The sequence below is a fragment of the Hermetia illucens genome, chromosome 4 (genome assembly GCF_905115235.1).
Source record: "Hermetia illucens chromosome 4, iHerIll2.2.curated.20191125, whole genome shotgun sequence".
Classification (NCBI taxonomy): domain Eukaryota; kingdom Metazoa; phylum Arthropoda; class Insecta; order Diptera; family Stratiomyidae; genus Hermetia; species Hermetia illucens.
In genome coordinates, this window is record NC_051852.1 from 8,040,207 (window position 1) to 8,061,624 (window position 21,418).

Sequence of the window (21,418 nt, forward strand, 5' to 3'; positions counted from 1 at the left end):
ACTCTTGTTAGCATAGCAGGTGTTATGTTGGCAATTTCTTCTTGGATGTTGGTCTTCAAATCTTGTAGGGTTCTTGGACGGTTCACATAAACACGGGATTTCAAAAACACCATCGAAAAAAATCACAAGGGAACAGATCGGGAGAGCGTGATGGCCATTCCAAATCGCCTCTAATTGAGATAAGGCGCTCTGGAAAGTGTTCCCTCAAAACAGCCACGATGTTCCGAGCTGTGGGAAAAAAAATTCTGTAGCATGTTTACATACCGGTCCGAATTCACTGTCACTGTAACCTCATTTTCCTCAAAAAACCAGGGACCAATAATTCCAGCTGAGGAAATTGCACACCACACTGTGACTTTGGGTGAATGCAAAGGCTTTTGATGCAATTCTCGAGGGTTGGTGTCAGCCCAGTAGCGCATGTTTTGTTTGTTAACCGACCCACACAAATGAAAATGGGCTTCATCGCTAAAAAAAACAATAGCACCCTCGGGAACGATATGAAGAAGAAGCTCACACGCGTTCATCCGAGAATTGAAGTCACGTTCTGAAAGTTCCTGCACTGTCGCCATCTTATAGGGATGAAAATGAAGATCATCACGAAGAATTCTTCTGACAGAACGATCAGATAGTCCGAAGGCAGATGCGTGTTTGCGCGCAGAACGCCGTGGCGATCGCAACATTGACGCTCTCACTGCTTCAATGTTCTCAAGTGATCTAACGGGCCGAGCGACTCCAGTTCTTCCTTTTGTCGCACTTGCAGTTTGTCTGAATGTAGTGACCCATGTAACAATTGATTTGCGGTCTGGGACGGGAGCTAACGGGGCTAAATTAAAGCGATTCCGAAATGCACGCTGTGTTGCAATAACCGAACATCCGCTTGAAAAGTAAATCTCAACGGCAAAGGCACGCTCCTCACTATTCCAACGCATGATGGCGACTGAACCATGTCGGGATAAAACTTTACAGTATCCCCTCTTGAACGAGACCACTAGCGCTCCGCTATGACATCAACTAACTGAGTGGCGCGCATTTTAAAAAAGGAAGTTATGCTGCCGCACCCTGTATATCTCCGTAATATTATTTTGAGGAATAACCGGATGGAATCGAAAGTCTTTCTTTATAATTGAATAAAGAATACTTTTTTATTTGAAATAATTAAGACTTGCTTTTTTCTATTCACTAATGTTATTTATTGGTCTTGCAAATATCAATATACCATTCATCAGTGTTAACAAGTCTGCTCTTCAGTGGGTTTATTAAGAGAAACGAACCAAAAACCGTAGAAGAGCATTTTTGGTCCTTTTCCTTAGCAAGCTGAGATTTGAGCTGGTAGATACGACTTGATCCTACCGGTTGTATGTCAAACCTTTTCATTGTGCATTTTTTTATGCTTGGGCAGATTTGAGAAGGCAACGTTTGATTTTTTTAATGTGGTAGAAGTAGATTGTTGGCTGTCCAGTAAACTATCCTTCGTGTATGTCTCCTGATCATCGCATCTATGGTGGTGCTGATATGCCCGCTCTTCCCTGCAGTGTCCATAATGTATTGTTTTTCGATCTCGTAGTCTTCCTCTGTGAGTGGGATTGTCAGAACGCGATTGATCATCGTACCATAGGCTGCCATTTTATGCTGGTAACTATGGAACGAAGTGACCGGGATTATCCGCTATCCAACATACTGTTGATACATGTTTCTGGGATTACTGCCAAAATGTCATCCATCTACCTCAACCATATATTTGGCAACAATCTATCCTGCTCCATTTTCTCCCCAAATGATGCCATAAAGATTGCATTGAGGAGTGGGGAGAGCGGATTGCCCATCGCTACACCTAAGGTTGTCTTGAAGTATTCTCCCCTGAATGTAAAATAGTTTTCATTTATGCAGATGGAAGCCAACTTTGCATATTGTTTTGCCTTTCTCCTCCATTCTGTCCAAATTGTAGTGACCACTCTTCAAATTTAATAATTGCCTCTTTTACAGGCGTGTTGGGAATAAACCTTTGATATGAAAGCCACTAGGCGAATATTATCCGCCAAAGTCCCTGCTACACTCAATCTTTCAATCAATTCTTTCGAATTTTTGACAGGTTGTTTCCTGTTGCTAGACCCCAATTTTTGGCATTCCTTAACCAACTACTTCGCAATGTTGTAAGTACGGCAGTTAGAATCTGCAATCTGCATTTTTGGTTGCCATCGGATTCTGGGTAAAAAGGAGTTTGGAATCCGGAGCTGGACTGGGTTATCAAACACTAGAGAACTTTGTTTTTCGGCCTTCTCTACTCGTTTTATGGATGCTGGTAGCCGGTCCTTCCTAAATTTAAAGTAATTTCCTCCAGTCAACTTTTCCATTACTAGATTGTCGTAGTGCTGTTTGTTCATAATTACAATCGCATTACCTTTGTCTGCTTTTAGGCAGTATACCGGCTTCTTCTGCAGCTCTCTTACGATATTAGTTTCCGCTGGTTAGCAGACTTTGGGATCTTAGTTTGGTATGCAATGGTTTTGGATACTTCGATCTAGATTTCCTCCATCGAATTTTAAGGCTCCTTACTATACCTCCAGCACATAAGCAAATATTACAACGCAAGAGCTGTCAGACTCAACAAACGTTCTGTTTCTAGACCCGATGGTGTCATCTATACCTGTATACAGTGGCTGAGTCTGCTTAAGAAGTCCTCCTAGAGTCTATAAATAAAATCTGGCTTAATTAGCCAATTTTAATGAGAGGAAAGGCTCCTTTTCTCTCATTGTTTTCCTCAAGCTTGTGCATTCAAAGCCAAGGCCAGTCTAAATTTCTTCCTTGTAAATCATTGCTGCCTTCCGAACAATTGTTTTGCCTATAGGAAACACATACCCAAAAGTGCATGCCCAAATCCACTGCTGATTCACATTTCTATCGAGAAAAGTGATTAGAAATATTTTATTGCTCTGTGTATGGATATTCGGAAAGTCTACAGACTTTGCGGGAGATCCTCTAAGACTCCTTCACTGGAAAAAATCCGTAAAAGCTCAAGGACGGTACTTTGAAGAATTTTAAGAAATCCGTTCAATAAAAAAAAATAATTGCAATGGAGTACCTTTACATACAGCTCCGGTCAAGCGGCTACCTCCCAGATCAGATTAAAGTGGACTGGGTAATCCTGGCACTTACCATGGATATCGTCAATTGCGTAAGACTTCCCTTCAATCCTATTCTGGTTAAATGGTTTCGTTGATAACATTATTGAATGCTCCCCCTGTATATCATGGTAGGTAGAGTATATTGCTGGTAATGTAACGACCGCTAAACTAATTACTTCGTGAAGAACGGTTTCTGTGGATCTGGCTTTGAGGTAGGCGTCGAAAATCCTTCGCGGACTTATGGCCGCTTTCGGCGTGAAAGCTACGGACGCGAGTTTCCAAGAGTGGGTACGTATCCGAAAAAATGCAGCTATGGTAAATCTCTACGCGCCACGGTACAATGCTTTTTTGCTGACTCTGTAGCATGACTACCATTCCGTCTATTTAAAACCCAGCTGGTTTTATCCTGAATATTTATCGAATTGTTTCATACACTTCAATCAAAATTCAGACTCACATTCTTTCTTGCTATCGAGGAACCTCGTATGGACTTGCAGTCTCGGGACCTGACCGGAAGATTCCGTCGAGGAGCCTTCCGCCTCAAGGAAGGATGGGCTCTTATATTCCTTGGCCAGAATCTTATTGGGTCTCACAGACTCGGTGGTGCTTTCAATGTTTTGACAATAATACAGCCAGGGCTGCTTCCCGGCAGTCTTGATGGCCGACTTTTATTTCTTCAGACAGTCCTTATATGAAATTTTCAATGCTTTTCCCAGAGCCTCCACCTTTGTCTCCAGTTTATCTGTCCTCCCAGGTCACGCACTGGGGAGTTTGTTCTTCACAACTTACCCACACTTCCTGCAGTCGATCCTCCTGGGGTCTCCGAATGGTTTAGAGACCACTGAAAAGTATCCAACTGTGATCTCAGAAGAATCTCTGGCCAGACACTTTCCAGTTTCCCTTCCTGAAAGTCCCATTGCCGGTTAGTAGGGTGATATCAAGGATGTCCTTCCAATGGTCACAGTTTCCCGAGCTAGGGAAGTGAAAGGCCGGTGTACTGCCCTTGTTATACACCGACAGGATTGTGTTAATAACAAATTGAAAGAGACAATCACTTCGTTCGTTGATTTCCAAGTTGCCCAACAGTTTATGGCTAGTGTTGACGTCGCAGCCTATCAACAGGTTGGCCTTCTTTGCTACGATGATGGGCGTTAAACGTTGCAGTTTTTTCGGACCTGATCGATCCTGAGTCCTGTAGTCCGAGGAAATATAAATGTTGCTGCTCCAGTTTGACCACGGTTATGTCGTTGAAACTTAGGTCCGGACACAGGAAAGCGTGCAAATTCTTCTTGACGACTATACATGCCTTAGGTCTGTCCCGATTAGTGAATCTTGTGCTTTAGAATAAATTTTAATGTAGTAGAATCCCGATAATTCCTATCGTCAAGGGACTGACAGTTTGGTATAAATTATCGGGACTACCAATTTTATCGGGAGTAAAAAATAAAGACTTGGATGAGGCAAATGTATACGAATTAATCGGAAATATAAATAACCGGGATACCCTTTGCTGGTTCGACCTCCTCTGATTTCTTCCGTTAGATTAGTTAAGGCGCACTTCGAGTATTGCAGATTTATCTGCGCTTCTGTCAGTATGATCTGCTCGCGTAGGAGATTCTTCAGCCCCTTTCGGATCATCGTCAGTCCCTTGGTGGCGTCGACTGAATCCAGATCAAGATCCGGTTGCGTGGAGCGGAAAACTTCTGCCTTTGTCTTCCTAAATCCAAATCGCGCTTTATAGTCCGCTATATCTAGTGCCCCCAGGCACTCTCCATATACGCGGAGTAGAAAAAGGCTATTCATGTGAGGTTCCTTCTCTTCTCCTTGATCACCAGCCAGTCGTCCATGTTGACTTGGAGTTTTCAACGACCAGATGTCAGCAACCAACCTCCTGGGAATTTTGTCGTATGAGTTGACCTTGAGGTTTACGCCTTCCCGTGCCCCGCTAATCTTAACGATCCACGAACCAAAAAAGCCCTTAGAGAATTGGTCCTTGGGTGCTATGACATGGAACCCATGCACCACCTGCAAGAGATCAAAGCAGAAAACATTCCTCTTGTTCCCATTTGCTGTCCAGGACCTGACCATCTGGTCCACAGCTCCGGTGCTAGTTTGTCGCTGGGGGAATAATTATCGTCCGACTTCACACTCCTGGCCACGTCTCCGAAGAATTTCGCAGTTCGTACCTAGTCGGTCAGTTTTCGCTGTTTCACTGTTTCCTAGGCAAAGAAATGAAGAGCATATCGATTCTATCAGAAAGTTAAGAAGTCTACGAGGGTTGTCAACCTTACAATGGGCCCCAACTGTAGGGTCCAACAGAGGAACGCACAAACTATACAGGCAAGCTGTATGCTCTACCCTTGACTATGCTTCCTCTTCTTTAATCATGCCTAAACACCTTGAGAAAATGATGGAATCAAAACCAGTCACAGCTGCCTTGCTGAGGAGATGTCCCAGCCTATTGCATATATCGGGGAAGTGAATAGGATCCCCAAGTTTCTCGCATTATTCTCAGTAAAAAATCCTTATGGAGAGGAGGACTCATACAACAAAGCTAAACAAAGCTATTACCCTCTGTGGGTGACATTTCTTATGAAACTACCGAAGGTCATTGCAACGGTAAACGACTATTTTCCCTTAATCACTTGGCAGTCTGGGATGCGACGGTTACATAATTTTAGATTTTTTTCAATCGATTTCTAACGATTTGATGAGACGTTACAACGTGTTTCGTGTCATGCATATTTTTTCTACACTTCTCCCCTATCTCCCTTTCCCGGGAATACCTTATGGTTCCAATGCACTACAAATTGAAGCTCAACTACAAACCCTAGTAGCTGGCTACATCCCTTAAAACACACTTTCCCAGCTTATTAGCACGCAAGCACCGTCCTCGGGGTAAAATCAAATAGAATTTAAAACTCTTCTGAATAATTGAATAGTTTGAGCCGATTACACCGTGTTAATCACGATGAAGGGACTATCAAACTACAAATGAAATTTTGATTAGCTATAATTGCTCAATTACCTGGTCAACCTCAGCACTTCAGGTATAAATTGAACGCCCCATCTTGGACTGGAATTAGTTGTGATTTTTCAATTAAATCGGTGTAGAATTGCGGAATTAAAGTATCTAAGAAGATGAAAAGAGTCGATTTCGTGGCATCGGCTCAATTCAACATAAAACTCCTTCATTTTTTTGGAGTATGGGTGACTCCAGATTCATCCCTTCTGTACCGAATCTACGCATTTTTCATGCAAATATTAATTGGATACACGTTCATGCTGAATGTTTGCCTCATTTTGCCGACGCAACACGATTTGGAAGGATTTATGCTGAGTTTGCCCATCTCCTTGACTATGGCTGGATTCGTCATAAAGTTGGCAAATTTATATGTGAGAAGATACCAAATCAAGGATTTCTTCACTCTACTCAATTCGAATGAAAGCCAAGTCTATGGCGAAGAAGAGTTGGATATAATCCTCCGTGCAAACGAGGTTGCAAAAAAACTTATATACATTTGGTTCGGGATATTTTTAACCGCTGGCCTAACTGCTTTATCTCCGATGATCTCGTTTGACCCAAAAGTCCCTTATCCTATATTCTATCCAGATTGGCGTGAGGGTCCTAAAATGTTTTATATATCGTGTGGATATCAGTTGATCTGCGTGTTTAGTGCTAGCCTGTCTAACGGAGCCATTGATGCTTTCATATCGTACTTTTTGGTGGTTTTGGGTGGATTGATTGACGCCCTCCGTTGGAAGCTGAGCACTTTGAAGAAAACTGAAAAGATGGACGATGCTATGGCCAGGAGAGAATATCTAGGGTGTATCAGCCGACATAAACATTTGCTGAGGTAATTTCGACCCCTGAAGCCGAGGTAAAAGTGAAGTGTGATGCCTTATTTTATTCTGTTCCAGGTTAGCCTCAGAGCTCCAAAGTGTCTTCTCAACAGTGACCTTTGCTCAGATCTTTCTATCGAGTGTGATTGTATGTGGACTTCTATTTCAACTATCTTTACTGTCGCCACTACAAGATCCGAAATTGTTCTTTAAACTATTGAGTTTTGCTTCAGCAATATTCATTCAAATTTTCATTCCATGCTACACCGCAAATGAAGTCCGAATCAAAACTGAAGAATTGAAGTTAAGCACGTACAGCTCGGAATGGTCGGAGATGCCCCAGGACACGAAGAAGATGATTATCATATTCATGCAACGACTGCAGCATCCAATTCTTATAACTGTCGGTGGAATTTTGTTCCTTGGAATGGAAAATTTCATGGTGGTAAGAAGATAGCTTACATTTTCTAAAAGGACCACTGCTTTCCCAGAGTGACATTGGAAAACGATTTGAATATCGTCGAGTGCCTGTTAATAAAGCTCTATTCATACGATCCAACAGCGATTCACAAGCTAGCCTGTTCAGCACTGCACAGCACAGACGATATTCATATAATCCAGTAGCAGGCGTTCCACACCCTTTCCAGTATGATGCTTCCTATCAAAACCTACCCTACTGCAAAATTTTACGGAACTAGGATGAACTTAAGGGGGGTCCGCAGTAAATTTTCAAAATACAAAAATAGACTATTATCAACTTTATCTGAGAAGATATCGTAACGGAGAGTATTTTGAGACCTAGATATGGTGTTCGAACTACCATATTTTTTTCAGAAATTTTGGTTGAGTAGTTTCTGAGATAGGGTCCTTAAAGTAATTGCCCCTTTCGAACCCCGCACTCCTCTCCTTTGCAACTATTGTCAAAACTAATATATGATTCAAAAAGTACTAATCGAGACCTTTCAATTGATACCCCACATGACAATATTTGGTGAAAAAATATGCACCCCTCTTTTAAGTATATGCGGACCGCCCCTCCTCCACCTTAAGTTCCATGTGCAGCAATTTAATTCATCGCATGCATGGAGTTCACAGTTCCCACCTTAGCATCCAGTTTCGTGTTAATCGGTACAGTCATTTCTGAGGAAAGTGCGTGTGACAGACCAACAGAAAGTGAATCTTTTTAATATGGTCTTATTTTCATCCTTGATACTTATCTCCTCCTGACCTCCTTTGGCGTTCTACGTAACAAGGCTCCAAAACCAAAGTCACTGGTTCCATTGTGCACGCCAGGGTGATGGATGTGAGGTTCCGTAGGAATACAAGCCAGGCACTGACAAGTTAATTGAAAACACTCGCGAGAGAATCATCAACTGGACGTTGCACTGTTGCAACCGCATGTCTCTCAGGCAAGTCCACAGAAACAATCAAACAATCAAGTAAGTTTTGTGAGGAATCTGATCAGAATCGCAGACATAAGTCCCTCCCAGGCTAGGGAAGGGGTGACGGCACAGCCATCTTCCAAACTTCGACTAGTCTGGTCGAAGCTGAAAGCCACGTTCCAAACCCACAAAACCAACAAACGCGACATTGAACTTTATAATATGTGATGAGTCAATAATTTGAGTTAACTCCTCAGCAAATGTTTAAAAGGTGGAGCTTCTGAGCTTTGGATGGACAAGTGAATGGGGAAGGTCCATTCTACTTCTTTCAATATCCTCCATTCAGACACCTTGGCAATAGTTTCAACCAGGTATGCAGAAGAATCTGATGAAGAGTTCTGTTTTGAGCGTCAAGCTCAACCGGGATGACCTTTAGTTCCTTCAGCGATTTTTTTTCAGTTTTGAGTGCAATTCATTAAAGGGTCAAAGAAATCTGGGAAACGCCTGCTCAACCAATACCAACAACGGTACCAACTGTACCAACTCATTCTCCAGATTGAGAATTAGGTAAGGCCGATAACACGGAAACGGAAAACAATTGTGGTGAAGCCTGAAAAGAAGTCTCGGAATACACGAATTATAACGACGTTTCCGGCAACCAAAACGGACAAACGATTTGCGCATTTTCTCATGGAACGTGTGTTCCCTGTACAAATTATGAGCTGTTAAGCAGCCCTGTCTCAAATAAGGCTGATGTCACAGCATTACAAGAGATGTGCTCGACAGACACCTGTTTTTTTTTGGAGAGGAGACGCTACACCATATATTATAGTGTTCCCTAGTCAGCCGAAAATGAAAGCTGCTCTTACCGAATTTGAAAACATAAGCGAACAATTATGAACTCTGCGTTTGCGAGGCACATTTCAAAACGTGAATCTCCTCTGACAACCAGATGAGCCGAATCTCCTCTGTCAATTTTCCTCATGGCAGGCCAGGTGATATCGTGACCCTGCGGCGACCCACTCCAACCTAATTGCTCACCCTTGCCGCTTCAAACATAATGGCGGAAACTCTAAAAACTAGGAAGGACTGGGCTTTCCTTGGAGGGTGAGGGGGTTACGGTAGAGCACTCTAAAACTAGGAAGGACTGGGCTTTCCTTGGAGGGGGGGGGTTACGGTAGAGCACTCTAAAACTAGAAGGACTGGGCTTTCCTTGGAGGGTGGGGGGTTGCGGTAGAGCCATGTCATCTGGTTCTCCGTGAGGAGGAATGGAAGACGGGGGCCACTCGTCGAATAGGTGGCTGAATCCGCTCAAGGCTTGTCCTTCCTCGTTCATCCCGCGCGCGTTAGTTTTCTTTGGGATTTTTCCCCTCCCTTATTAGGCCTTTTGGCAATTTAGCTCCTTCGGGTTTGAAATTTCCGGTAGTATGAACCCGCTTCGAAACTTTACGTCTCTATTAGGGTCGTTTACCCCGGGTGGGTTTAGTTTTTTTGACTATTGAGTCAAAGCACGTGCTAAAATCTCTGTGTTCTGACAGGTAGGTAATATTTGAGAACCAGGAACCTCGGTTCTCATCTCGTCGAACTGCTAGCGTTGGGGTTAGGTTCAGCACGTGCCGTCCGGTTCTACATATTATCTCATTCATTCAGTCGGTGTTTATGACAGGCAAATCTTTTAAGGGAGTTTGGTGGGTTGACAGTCTTGATGATCGCGTTGCTGTCAAGGTGATGCAACACCTTACTTTCTTCGCAACAGAGTCGGCGTCCAACGTGGCGCGATATTTGTTGCGTACCTAACAGAGTTGGGGTCCAACGTGGAGCCGCAGTTGTTGCATTCATAACGGAGTTGGCACCTAACGTGGCGCCATATTTGTTGCATTCGTAACAGGAGCCCCCGTTCAAACTCAACAAAAAATTGCGCCACTTGCTATATGTTAAAGAATTCACAGATCACACCTTGTCACCAAATTTCGTGACAATCGATTAAGCCCTTCTCGAGCAAATCGTGTGTGATAGGCAGAGAAACAGACAGACATAAAAAGGTGAGGAAAGAACTGCAAGCAGACACCTCTAGAAGTAAAACTGTCTTCAAGAGGTTATACAAGGAAGCGGACTCCGACTCATGGGGAGGTGTATACAAGGAAGTCTTGACATCAATAAAGGATAAACGCTCACCACCGATCACCAACTCTGATTTGCTGCAGGATATCATTAGTAATTTTTTCCCCGACGCTTGAAGTGAATCGAATCTAGCCCCTGCCCAGATAGATGTCGATGGAATTTCCAAGGTAACCACTGAAGAAGTCCTGGAAGCCGTGAAAAAGATTGTTGAAAATAAAACCCCAGGCTTAAACGGCAGTCCGAATAAAGCTCTCTCAGTGACCGCCAAAACAGTTTCAAGGTGGTTGACTGAAACATTTACGACCTGCCACAAAGAAGGGATTTTCCCAGCTAATGGGAAAAACAGAAGTTTGTGCTAATCTATTGGGGGTGATCTTATAGGCCTACTTGTCTATTAAACGGTATCGGCAGACTTTTCGAATGGGTCATCTTAAATTGGCTTGTATCGACCACAGAAAGGATGGATGGCCCCTGAGATAGACAGTTCGGATTCTGAAAGGCAAAATCTACTGTCAATGCGATCGGTATGGTGACGAAAAATTGCGAAGTAGGCAATGGATACCAATAAAGCTTGCGCAGTAGTCACTTTCGATGTGAAGAATACCTCCAATACTGCAAAATAATAGCGACTTTAGTCAAAATAGCCACTCCCAAATACCTGGTATGCATAGTCATAGAATTGGGGGAGGCTATGGTGTTATCATTCGAACGAAGGATCTAAGACGTATAGAACAACGTGTGAGGTTCCACAAGGATCGCTACTCTGTCCCTTTCCTGCGGATAAATTTTGAAGTTGCAACTGCCCAAAAGAGTGACATACATTGGCTTTGCAAACGACATCGGAATAACTATCGTGGCACAAGATATTGAGGAAACCAAGATCCTCACAAACGGGGCGACTTTTAAGCTCAGATTTTGGCTAGGAGACGCTGGTCTGACGCTCGGAGAGCATAAAACCGAGGTAGTTTTGATCATCAAGTGAAGGAAGCAAACGTAGATAAAGATCGGAATTGGCGAATACATCATACATTTGCAACCAACGCTTATATACTTAGGACTCATGATTGACTAAAGTTCAATCTGCATCTTGAGAATTTTGCAACAAAAGCTTCTGGGGTTGCTACATTATTGGCAAGAATTTTACTGAACGTAGGTGGTCCTAGGCACTTTACAACACTATTGTGTTCTGATTTTTATTCAGAATTTTTCATTTTTCCTTTCTATATTTCGCAGGTCTTACGGTTCTCCTATTCTCTATATTCATTACTTAGGAGAGTACATTCGGAATAATCATTTGATAAATTGACACGCTGAACAGGATACCGAAAACGTCTATTGGAATGAATGCATAAAGTTACCCCTTTATAGACTTGCACTCAATGCTATCACACTCTTTGTTGTAATTGGCAATAAATGTTGTTAATTGCTCTGAAACTTGATGGTCCTTTTTTTAGGGTCTTCGAATCTGAGTCCTTGAAGTCCAGTATAGAGTATAACGCCTTCACTCTCTCAATCAAGAAAAAATGTTCTCCAACCTGAACATGTTAAAAGAAATTTGTTTTTCACATCGATCGGCATCTTTTGGTATGTTTGTCTGGATCAAATGAGCGAATCAAAGGATATCTCCTAAAGGCAAAGAGCATGCAGATTTCTCATTAAAGGAAACCCTTTCAAAGTATCGTCACGAGCAAACCAGAAAGATAGATATGAAGTGCAGGGTAATCTCCTCATCTTCCTTACATTGACTACAGAGAGCCAAGCACACCATCCCTTGTTGGATAAGTCGACTAGAACAATGTTTGTACTGAGTTGAACAACCCTTGGTGATTGTCAATTCCATAGGTTCATAGCGAGAAAATCTAAGCCGAAATTACACAATCTAATTTTGGTAAAGTCTTTATTTTGGGCCCAGGAAGAGTCATAACCTTTCCTTCTATCCTTCGACGAGCCTGGACTTCTATAATGTTAAAGAGGAGGCCTTTTACTACTTCGTCACCTGGCTAACATCTGGACATACCAGGGAGTTGGCAGAATAAAGCCAGTTATATTTTGACAGAATGTACATCTCCAGTTTGAAAAAAATCCTTGACAGCACATATAAGCTTGCAACTGAGTTCCTTAGAGACGCTTGGCGAAATACACATATAAGTGGCAACATTCAAAAAACCCCCGAAGGTGTGCTGAGACAGCAGGAACGAAGGGGCAGGGACGATTAATTTGACGATAATCGAAAGGAAGCAAAACTGAAGAAACTGAATCCTACAAGCTGCTTTGAGAAACACTTACCCAAACCAGGAAAGAAAAATGTCTCTAACTCGGATACAGAAAATAACAACCTAAAATTAATAATGACAATTTTTAAAATTGGATAATATTGATAATAAAGACATTAGACTTTCAGTACATCTCAGCAATTTAGACAAGGATATGAATCAGACAAAAATACCAACATCATTAGCAATGCAAATGACAATAAATATCACCCACGGGTGGGCCATCCCAAGAACGTTTGGCACAGAACAGGGGGAGTGCGGGCGTCCCGGGAAGTCTTGGTGGAGTTGAAACGCATTTTAGCAAATCGCGAACGATGACGGATGTGAGTAATCTGCTATACCTGAGCACAGGGAGAGCTGCCCTGTGCCAGCATAAAGCGTCACTAGCTCAGCCGTCCCACTTTTCACAAGAGAAAAAGGTGCGTTCAGCGTCGTCCTCCACTCCATTGCAGAACACACCCGAAACCTCCATGCCCACTCAAAAGATGGGTAAGGAAGTAATCAATCTCACCGTGCATTCAGTTCAGCCACGGATCTAAATTGTTGGCTCATTATGCAAAGGGGGGCGTTGACCGACCGGTTCTGAAACAGTAAGACAAACAGACGCCACTGGCAAAGCTCCCCGTCTCTGCATTTCAGCAAGGCGTTTATGATGCACCTCCTTGTCCATTCATCCATCCGCTTACCCGTCGCATCAATATGCCAAGTCTGCTTTGCACCTATTCAACAGTGCGATCGGCAGGTGCGACTCTTCTCATATGTCGAGTCTCAGTAGACTATCGTAGGAAGCGTTCCAAAATTCCGGCCCTAGGATGGATCCCTATGCTATTCTTGACGTTTCCATCCTCCTTTGGCCCTCCAACAGAGAGTCCAACAGAGTAAGGAGCGGTCTTTCAGAAAATTGCTCAATATTTGCCCTAAGAGATAGCTTGACATCTTACGGAATTGAAGGCATTTCTGACATTAAGCGTTATAAGGAGCACTATCCGTTGAGATGGGCGGCTGTGTGCCTCAGCTCGAAGAACCGCATCCACGAACTCCATAATAGCATCCACTGTGGACCTCCCTGTTCTTAACTCGAACTGCCGTGAGGATAAGTCCTCGGCAGCACAGATCGCTTCAGCGAGTCTGCTCCTGATGCGCTTTTCCCGGCTGTGTCAAGCATACTCAGCGGACTGTATGCAGACGGCAGCTCCGAGCCTCCTTATCCCTTGTTGATCAGCGCGAGTCTCACTACCTTCCAGTGACAAACAAAAATGCCTTGAGCAGCAAGTCTGGCCGTAGGCGAAACACCAGTTTGTAAATTTCCGCCGGGTTACCATCAGCACCTGACGCCTTCTTGTTTTTCATGATGAGAAGTGCTTCTTCGAGCTCTCGTATTGTGAAAAAGGCGCAATTCTCGACGCTTTCCGCGCTATTGACATCAGCCCCCCTCCTTCACCCCCGCAACAATGCGGTCTAACTCGGTGGTACTTAGTATGTAGGGATTCCGCAGAGCCCCGATTTTCCGGGTGACAATTTTATAGCCAAGTCCTCACGGGACCTCATTCACCTCGTTGGTCAGATTCTGCCAGCTGCGAGCATTGGTTCTATTTATCCCACTGCGGAGTTTCCTTTTTGCTGATCTATACTCTGCCTTTATGGCATGTCACGATCCCTGCAGAGAATGCAATTTACGCTTTCATTGCAGGTCTTCGCTTGGTAACTTACCTGAAACATCTGCGGCATGCTGGCCGCTTGTCGGGTCCCTTGCAAGTTGCTGACGTATGTCCACAGTTCAGACACCTGCAGAAATTGATGGGGATTATCCACATTTGTACCCTGCATTCTATCCATCAAATTTGATTTTCTCATTGCTAAGGAGTTTCCTCTTATATTGCTCGGCGACTTCCACCACAGCAAGTTTTTGGCCCCAAACATTTACAAAGGTAATACCTATTCGGGCATTGGTTACCTCTGGATATTCACGCTTTATGGCCTCCTCTCCTTAGACCTTTTCTGTGAGGCAGCCAAGATCTCGGATTTCTAAAGAGCACATAGGCATTAGACTAGAAACGAGAGACCTTGATCGCTTCGCAGAACGTACTGTTGCTAGTTGTCTTCCGGCCTAGTTCGACGAAGACTCCGCCACCCTTCGTTTTCCATATGGAAGATACTCCTTTGTCTTCGGGTTTCATCCTGTACTGGATTTCACTAAGGAGTTCCGAAAATGTCTTGCCTTTCATCGGCTTAATCAGCAGACCCGACGGTCTTGTTCTTCTTTGTTTCCTTGTATTTTCTGTTACTGGCTTCTGGCTTGTAGTCTTGTCATTGATGGAACATAGCAACGGTAGGTGGATAATAATAATAATAATAGGTGGATACACCGATTATTTTCGCTCTCCTAATAACTCTATTAAGAATCTTCATTGATTCTTCTATTGCTGGATTTCAGCGTATCTATACCGCCCTTTTTATCGAACCCAGATCCCACTGTGGAGATATTCATACTGTCTGCAAGCGAATTTTTCCTCGAGTATGACAAATCAGGTCCTGGGCTGTTTGGCTTGATTCAGGTTAAGCTGTAAAAGCCTTATTTGCGCATATTATTGATTGCGTTCCTATACACCAGACATGTGAAGATTTGTTTGTCGTCTCTACAGACTGACTAAGTGATTCTAGCACGGATGAAGGAAGACCTCATCGACGAAGTTCTGACCACAGGCTTGACCAGAGGGGGTGGAAAAGTCGAGATTCTCTTTAGGTCCGGGGTTTTCTTCGGGACCAGGAGTAGTAATGTCAATGAAAAAAAAAAGGATAATAGGGGGCCAGCATAATTTTCGCCCCGGGCTCAGTTTTCCTGCATAATTTTCACACTTGGATCTGACCGGTTTCCTCTCTGAGTTTAAAAGCCTATTTCTCCTGTTGTTCAAGAAAGGCTCTGACAGCACCAACATGGAGTGCATTTGGAATGCTCCACGGAGGGGGGGGGGAGACGAGCGGAGTCTCCCAAGATTCCATTTTGTTACCGAGGTCATACACACGTTCAATGGATGATCTAATCTTTCCTCAAACAACTCGGTTACAATCATGTCATCTGTTTGCTCACAACCTGAGTCATGGATCTTGGTTGAATGACTCTGAATTTGGTGGAGGCAAATACAGTCCAATGTTCTCGGTCTGGTGGGTCATCAGAATCTTCCTGTTTGCAATAATTGGCAGAGCACCAAAGTTGATGAAGGGTTGATCAATTTGTATATCTAGGAATCGTTGCTTTCGCCCGCTGGTGTGTTGATAAGATGGCAGAAATGGCAGTGAGTAGGTCAAATATTACAGAAAGTGACAACTATAATGCGGGCTATTCCCTGAATGGAGCTTCATGGCATAGAAGATTAAAGAAAGTTGAAGCACATTGCCAGGAACCAACAACGGAATTCAGAAATCAGAATTCAGGGAAAAGAAAATATTTAAGTATTCTTGACCCCTAGTTCCGTAATAAGAGCTACATAAAATTAGAAGGTCGAAAAAGTCGGGAAATCCGGAATAAGGGATAATGGGTTTGTGTGTTGAAGTAGCTAAATGTAGTGATAAGCAAGGATTGAACTAAGGTTTATTCAATGCAATAAGGTTTATTCAAGGAAACAACTACGCATAACTTCTAATTCTCCAATGCAGCATATTGAATAAAGAGAGTGCACACAAAAATGTAGAGTAAGAAAAACCTTTTCAAATGCCTCCAATCTTTACTTCGACTGAACCTTCCTCAACAGGGAATACAACGAATACGAGTATTTGAGCACCTGAAAAAAAAAACAGTTTTTCAAACTCAAAATATCTGAATTATCTTCAGAGGAATATCTGTCTTACCACCATAAAATTCTCCATTCCAAGAAAAATGATCCCTCCCACTGTGATGAGAATCGGATACTGGAGGCGTTGCATAAATATAATAATCATCCTTTTCAACGGCTGCGATAGTCCTATCCAGTCTGCTGAGTACATTTTTAGATTCAAGGCTTGACTCGCAATTCGGACGTTGTAGGCGGTGAAACAAGGTAGAAAAACCTGCAGGAATATCGCCGAAGCAAATGACAGTAACTTGAGAAACATTTTGGGGTCGTCAAGAGGTGACAGTAGGGATAACTGAAAGATCAATCCACAAACAATAATTCCGGCTAAGCACATTTGAAAGAATGTCACAAACGAGAACATGTTTTGCAGTCTTAAAGATAGCCTGAAATAAATAGTGGAAATAGTGAGGTTTACCAGAGGTTCGGATTGGAAGATCAACTACTCACTTCAGTAAATGTTTGTGTCGCCTAACGCAGTTGACGAACTCTTTTCGTATTAAGGCTTCATTTCCATTCGAAGGTTGCGATAACTTTCTAAGGTTCTCTAGCCTCCAGCCAAGGGCATCAATTTGGCCGGTCAGTACGGTAAGAAAGCATGGCAAAAGTGCATCACTCGATTGGTTCACCAGGGAGCCATGAATTATGCAGAAAGTTTGGTATACACATGATGCGTAAAACATCCTCGGTCCATCTCGCCAGTCTGGATAATAAATCGGATAAGGAACTTTCGGATCAGAGGACATCATCGTTACTAACGCACTCAATCCCGCTGTTAGAAATAACCAGAACCAAATATATGTCAGCTTCTTTCCGTATTTGTTGGCCCGTTTTACAATCATGAGCTCCTTGTAGCTATCCACCTGTGAATCGTCCGAATTGAGCAGATTGAAGAACTCCTGGACCTCATGCCTCCTCACATACAAGTTGGACAATTTCGTCCAATATCCCAGCATGGTCAGAGATATTGGCATGCTCCACATCAGGTTCTCCAAATCACGAACTCCTGGCAGCATCAAATTAACGTTGATTGCGAAAGTCAAGGCCCCGAAAATCTGCGCAATGAACGCATATAGTTTGTACTGGAATGTTGAGGATGGAGTAACCCAGGATCCGAGAAAGTACAAAGTTTTGATTGTGAATTTTGCAGATGCCACAAAATCAACTCGCTCCATTGGCAATGTGGTTGCTTCGTATGAAGGGTCCATAGTTGTTCTTAATTTTACACAAACAGTAGCACGATTGTCGCCTGTTGACTACCCCGAGCAGATCAAAGGACATTCAATTTATACCTAGGAAGTGGTGCTCTGGCATTTTCCCTTCATCTATTATTCAGAGAGCCATGTAATCGCTTCAAATCATTGAAATTTCAATATACGCAATTGAGGAATTAATTTCAGGCGTGGGGTGGAAAATGCAAGCACGTGGTCCCAGAAATACTATATCAATGAAATGGGAGACGCATCATTGAACTTTCATTAATTTTAAAAGCATTAGGATTAGAATGATTGAGTAATTATTCAGGGAAGGCTTTTATTAAATATTTTGCAGGTCACAGACCCAGTTATTTATAAAAACATGATTTCAGATATTTCAGGTATTATATACATTGACACAACCCGACACAACAAAAAAAATTGTTCGTCATCTGCATAATCGACCAGGCGTGTGGAGACGCGGCAAGCCTTCTATGTATTGGTGGACGAAGGAATTTGCAGAGCTCCGGACGGAGTGTCATAAACTACGCCCCTTGAGGTAATATCTAAACAACCGGGAGGAGGCACACAATCACAAAGTACAGATCATCCAAAAAGAGACTCCGTAGCACAATAAACAGCAGCAAAGCTCGCTGCTGGCACGACTTGGTCAACGACCCATGGGGTCTCAATTACAAACTGGTAACCCGAAAAATCGGACCTTGCCAAAACCCTGTGATGAACTGTATTATACGGGCACTATTCCCTGGTCACTCCGTACGGGATGATGAAACTTGAAAGAGACAGTCCTCTCTATCAAAAACAAGAAGGTGCCAGGACCCGATGGCATCTCAGCAGAGATATACAGACTAGTGCTGTAACGTCTGCCAGACCTACTGCTCGGCGCATTCAACGCTTGACTAAAAGAGGGGATTTTCCCTTCTCGTTGGAAGGTGACTAGAGTTGCGGTGATCACTAAAGGGAAAGGCGACCCTGAGTTGCCGTCTGCATATCGACCACTTTGTATGCTACTTCCGCTCCGCTATCTTGGGGCTTCATCCTATAACAGATTTTGCTGAGAAATTCCGCCTTTCGTCGGGTGGCGGCGGTCTGTTCTTCCTTCGTCTTCACACCTTTTCTTTTGGTGTTCCATCCTTCGTGCCCACCTTAATTTTAGGCAGAGGGTTTTCTGATGGCGCGGCCTATTGTTGCTTCTTGCCCTCCTTCTCCTTCTTCTTTTTAGACATGGACAGTACCTAAGTGAAGCCTCTTTCATATACCCCTTCCTCTTTTCGGTTTTTACCAGCTCCCTCTACAATGGACTTTCTGCCATTCATTTGGCGTTTGCGGTATTTTCAGCGGGGGATGCGGTTGTTTCTGCTTTTCGCGCATCTTCTATTAACTCTGTGTCCGCCTGTAATACGAAATTATGTCCAACAGCTCCTCCTGCTCTACCAGCCTGTTTTTCACCCCTCTGCTTATTTTTTTCTTGAGGAACGTCTGATAAGCCTTTCCTCTTCGGCTTTCGCAAGAATAGTCGACAGCGCTGGCACTCGATATATATTCGAAACCATCTGGTCAGTTTTAATAGTTACTATCGCGGCAACAGCATTGCATGATACAGTCTCGGTTGCCGTCTCCATCGTAGGTGCCGCATGCCGAGGTCTCGTTGGGCATTTCAGCTCTTTCTGCGTCCTTCGCTAGGGGGTGGGGCGAGCGTCGTACTATCGTGCTGCGTACAAGCAGCCCATTCATTCTCCATTCCCATTATTTCTTCATTTTTATTTTCTTTATTCGCTATTTAAGTTTTTACCAGCACAACGTGTGCAAGGGAACAAGCCGCAATAGCCAGGAGCGGGTATGCCCTCGGGGACAAGGCCCCTACCTCAGTTCCACGAGGCCCCACCTCCGCTTAGCTGATCTCGTAATTCACGGACGGTCACGGTCTACAAATATCGGTTCAATCCACACTATCCGACCAGGGGCCCGAAGGGGCTGGCTGGAATACACGCCACAACTACAACCTTGGCAGAGCTAGCCTCACATCATCCCATCGACGACGACAAGGAGGACAGCTCCGGAAACTCCCGGCGTGTATCGGTTATTCGCAGTTAGTAGAGAGAGTTTTGACCTTAAGTCGTCTAATGGTGAATGAAAAGAATTCCCTGATTGGAAAGCTCCATAAGGCAGGACAACGGGAAGGAAAGCCCGAAGTAATAGTAATGGAACGGTTCCAGGCTAGTTTTCTGATGGCGAGGAAGTGTTCGGTTGAAAGTGGACTGGAGTGGAGTGGAGCCGAAGCTGGAGATAAGCACCGACTCAATTTGTATCTTAGAATCCCTACATCGATACCGGTATATTCCGAGGTGGCAGCTACATCTTACCCAGCACCTTCAGCCGCATTAACACCATCAGCTACATCTTATCTTATGTTTCTTATGTCGCAGCGATAGCAGCAACGCCTAATCGTACAGTTGCCCCGTTTTGCGACAATGATGCCACTTTTTTCCATACCATATCTCCAGCCAGCTGCATCGAGAAATGGGGCAGCTGTGTGGAAATAAGGTCGGCTCAAAGCTGTGAAAATCCTTATGGCTGCAGCGACTTCCAGAGAGCACCTGCGCTATTTTGGCCTGCGTGAACTCGAGGTCCGCCACTGTCGATAAAATCCACGAAGTGTACGCGTTCGCCGTGGTTGCGGAAATTTCTAGGAACATACGACAAGAACTCGAGGACCTTAGACAAATGACGAACAAGTCCTAGCCGTCGATGCTTCAGGCAGAGCGGTAGGCGCCGCTCTTTAGCAACAGGCGAACCAAACCTTGCAACCGTTGAGCTTCCTTTCTAAACGACTCGACCCAGCATAACGTAACTACTGCGCCTACGATCGTAAGCTACTTGCAACGTACCTCTCTGTTAAATATTTCCATTTCTCCCTTGAAGCTAGGCCGTTCACTCTGTTCACGGACCACAAGCCCCTTGCTTTCGGGCTTAAACAAAAAAACCCAACACAACGTCTCCTCGCCAACTTCGGCAACTGAGCGTCATCTGCAAGTTTACTTCCAACATCCAACATGTGTCTGGAAAAGACAAAGTCGTTGCAGACGTTTTATCAAGGGACCTTGGCCACTTACTCCGGTCGATTTTTGCAAGGAAGTACTTCACGCAGTACACGATCTTGCGCACCCAGGTATCAGGACGACGAACCGGTTAGACATCGGAAAATACTTCTGGTCATTAATGAACAAGGACGTAAACTTTCAGGCCAGAGAGTGTAACAGAGAGAGTGTACAAGCATGTAAAACAAGAAATAGGCGTATTCCCTCAATGGCCTAAGCGCTTCCACTTCAACATCGTTGACTCTTTGCGAGACTCGCACGAGTATTGCCTCACAATCATTGACAAGTTTACACGGTGACCTGAAACAATACGTCTAACTGACATTACTGTACAATCGCGTGCCGAAGCCCTCTGTCGAGAATGGATCCTGAGCTTTGTTGTACGAGCCGGAATCATCACGGACCAGGGAATGCAGTTTGAGTCTATTCTTTTCTCGGAATTAGGCAAGCTCCTGGGTTCCAAAGGGTACAGAACAACTGCCTATAACCCCCAGTCCAATGGGATGTTGAAACGTTGGCACTGGGCGCTGAAGGT

The 21,418-nt window shown here is 43.9% G+C and overlaps 2 protein-coding genes across 2 annotated transcripts; one reads left to right on the top strand and one right to left on the bottom strand.

The window, feature by feature from the left end:
* The first annotated feature begins 6,227 nt into the window (after positions 1-6,227).
* On the top strand, positions 6,228-11,902 carry LOC119655247 (odorant receptor 94b-like). Its single transcript, XM_038061038.1, has 3 exons — positions 6,228-6,979; positions 7,044-7,410; positions 11,702-11,902. The coding sequence occupies exons 1-3, from the start codon at positions 6,264-6,266 to the stop codon at positions 11,756-11,758; spliced, it is 1,140 nt and encodes a 379-aa protein (XP_037916966.1). The 5' UTR covers positions 6,228-6,263; the 3' UTR covers positions 11,759-11,902.
* A 4,561-nt stretch (positions 11,903-16,463) lies between these two features.
* Positions 16,464-17,776, bottom strand: LOC119656245 (odorant receptor 2a-like). Its single transcript, XM_038062659.1, has 3 exons — positions 17,019-17,776; positions 16,588-16,954; positions 16,464-16,520 (listed from the first exon to the last, which is right to left on the bottom strand). Exons 1-3 carry the CDS (start codon positions 17,774-17,776, stop codon positions 16,464-16,466), a joined length of 1,182 nt encoding a protein of 393 aa, XP_037918587.1.
* Between the last annotated feature and the right edge of the window lie 3,642 nt (positions 17,777-21,418).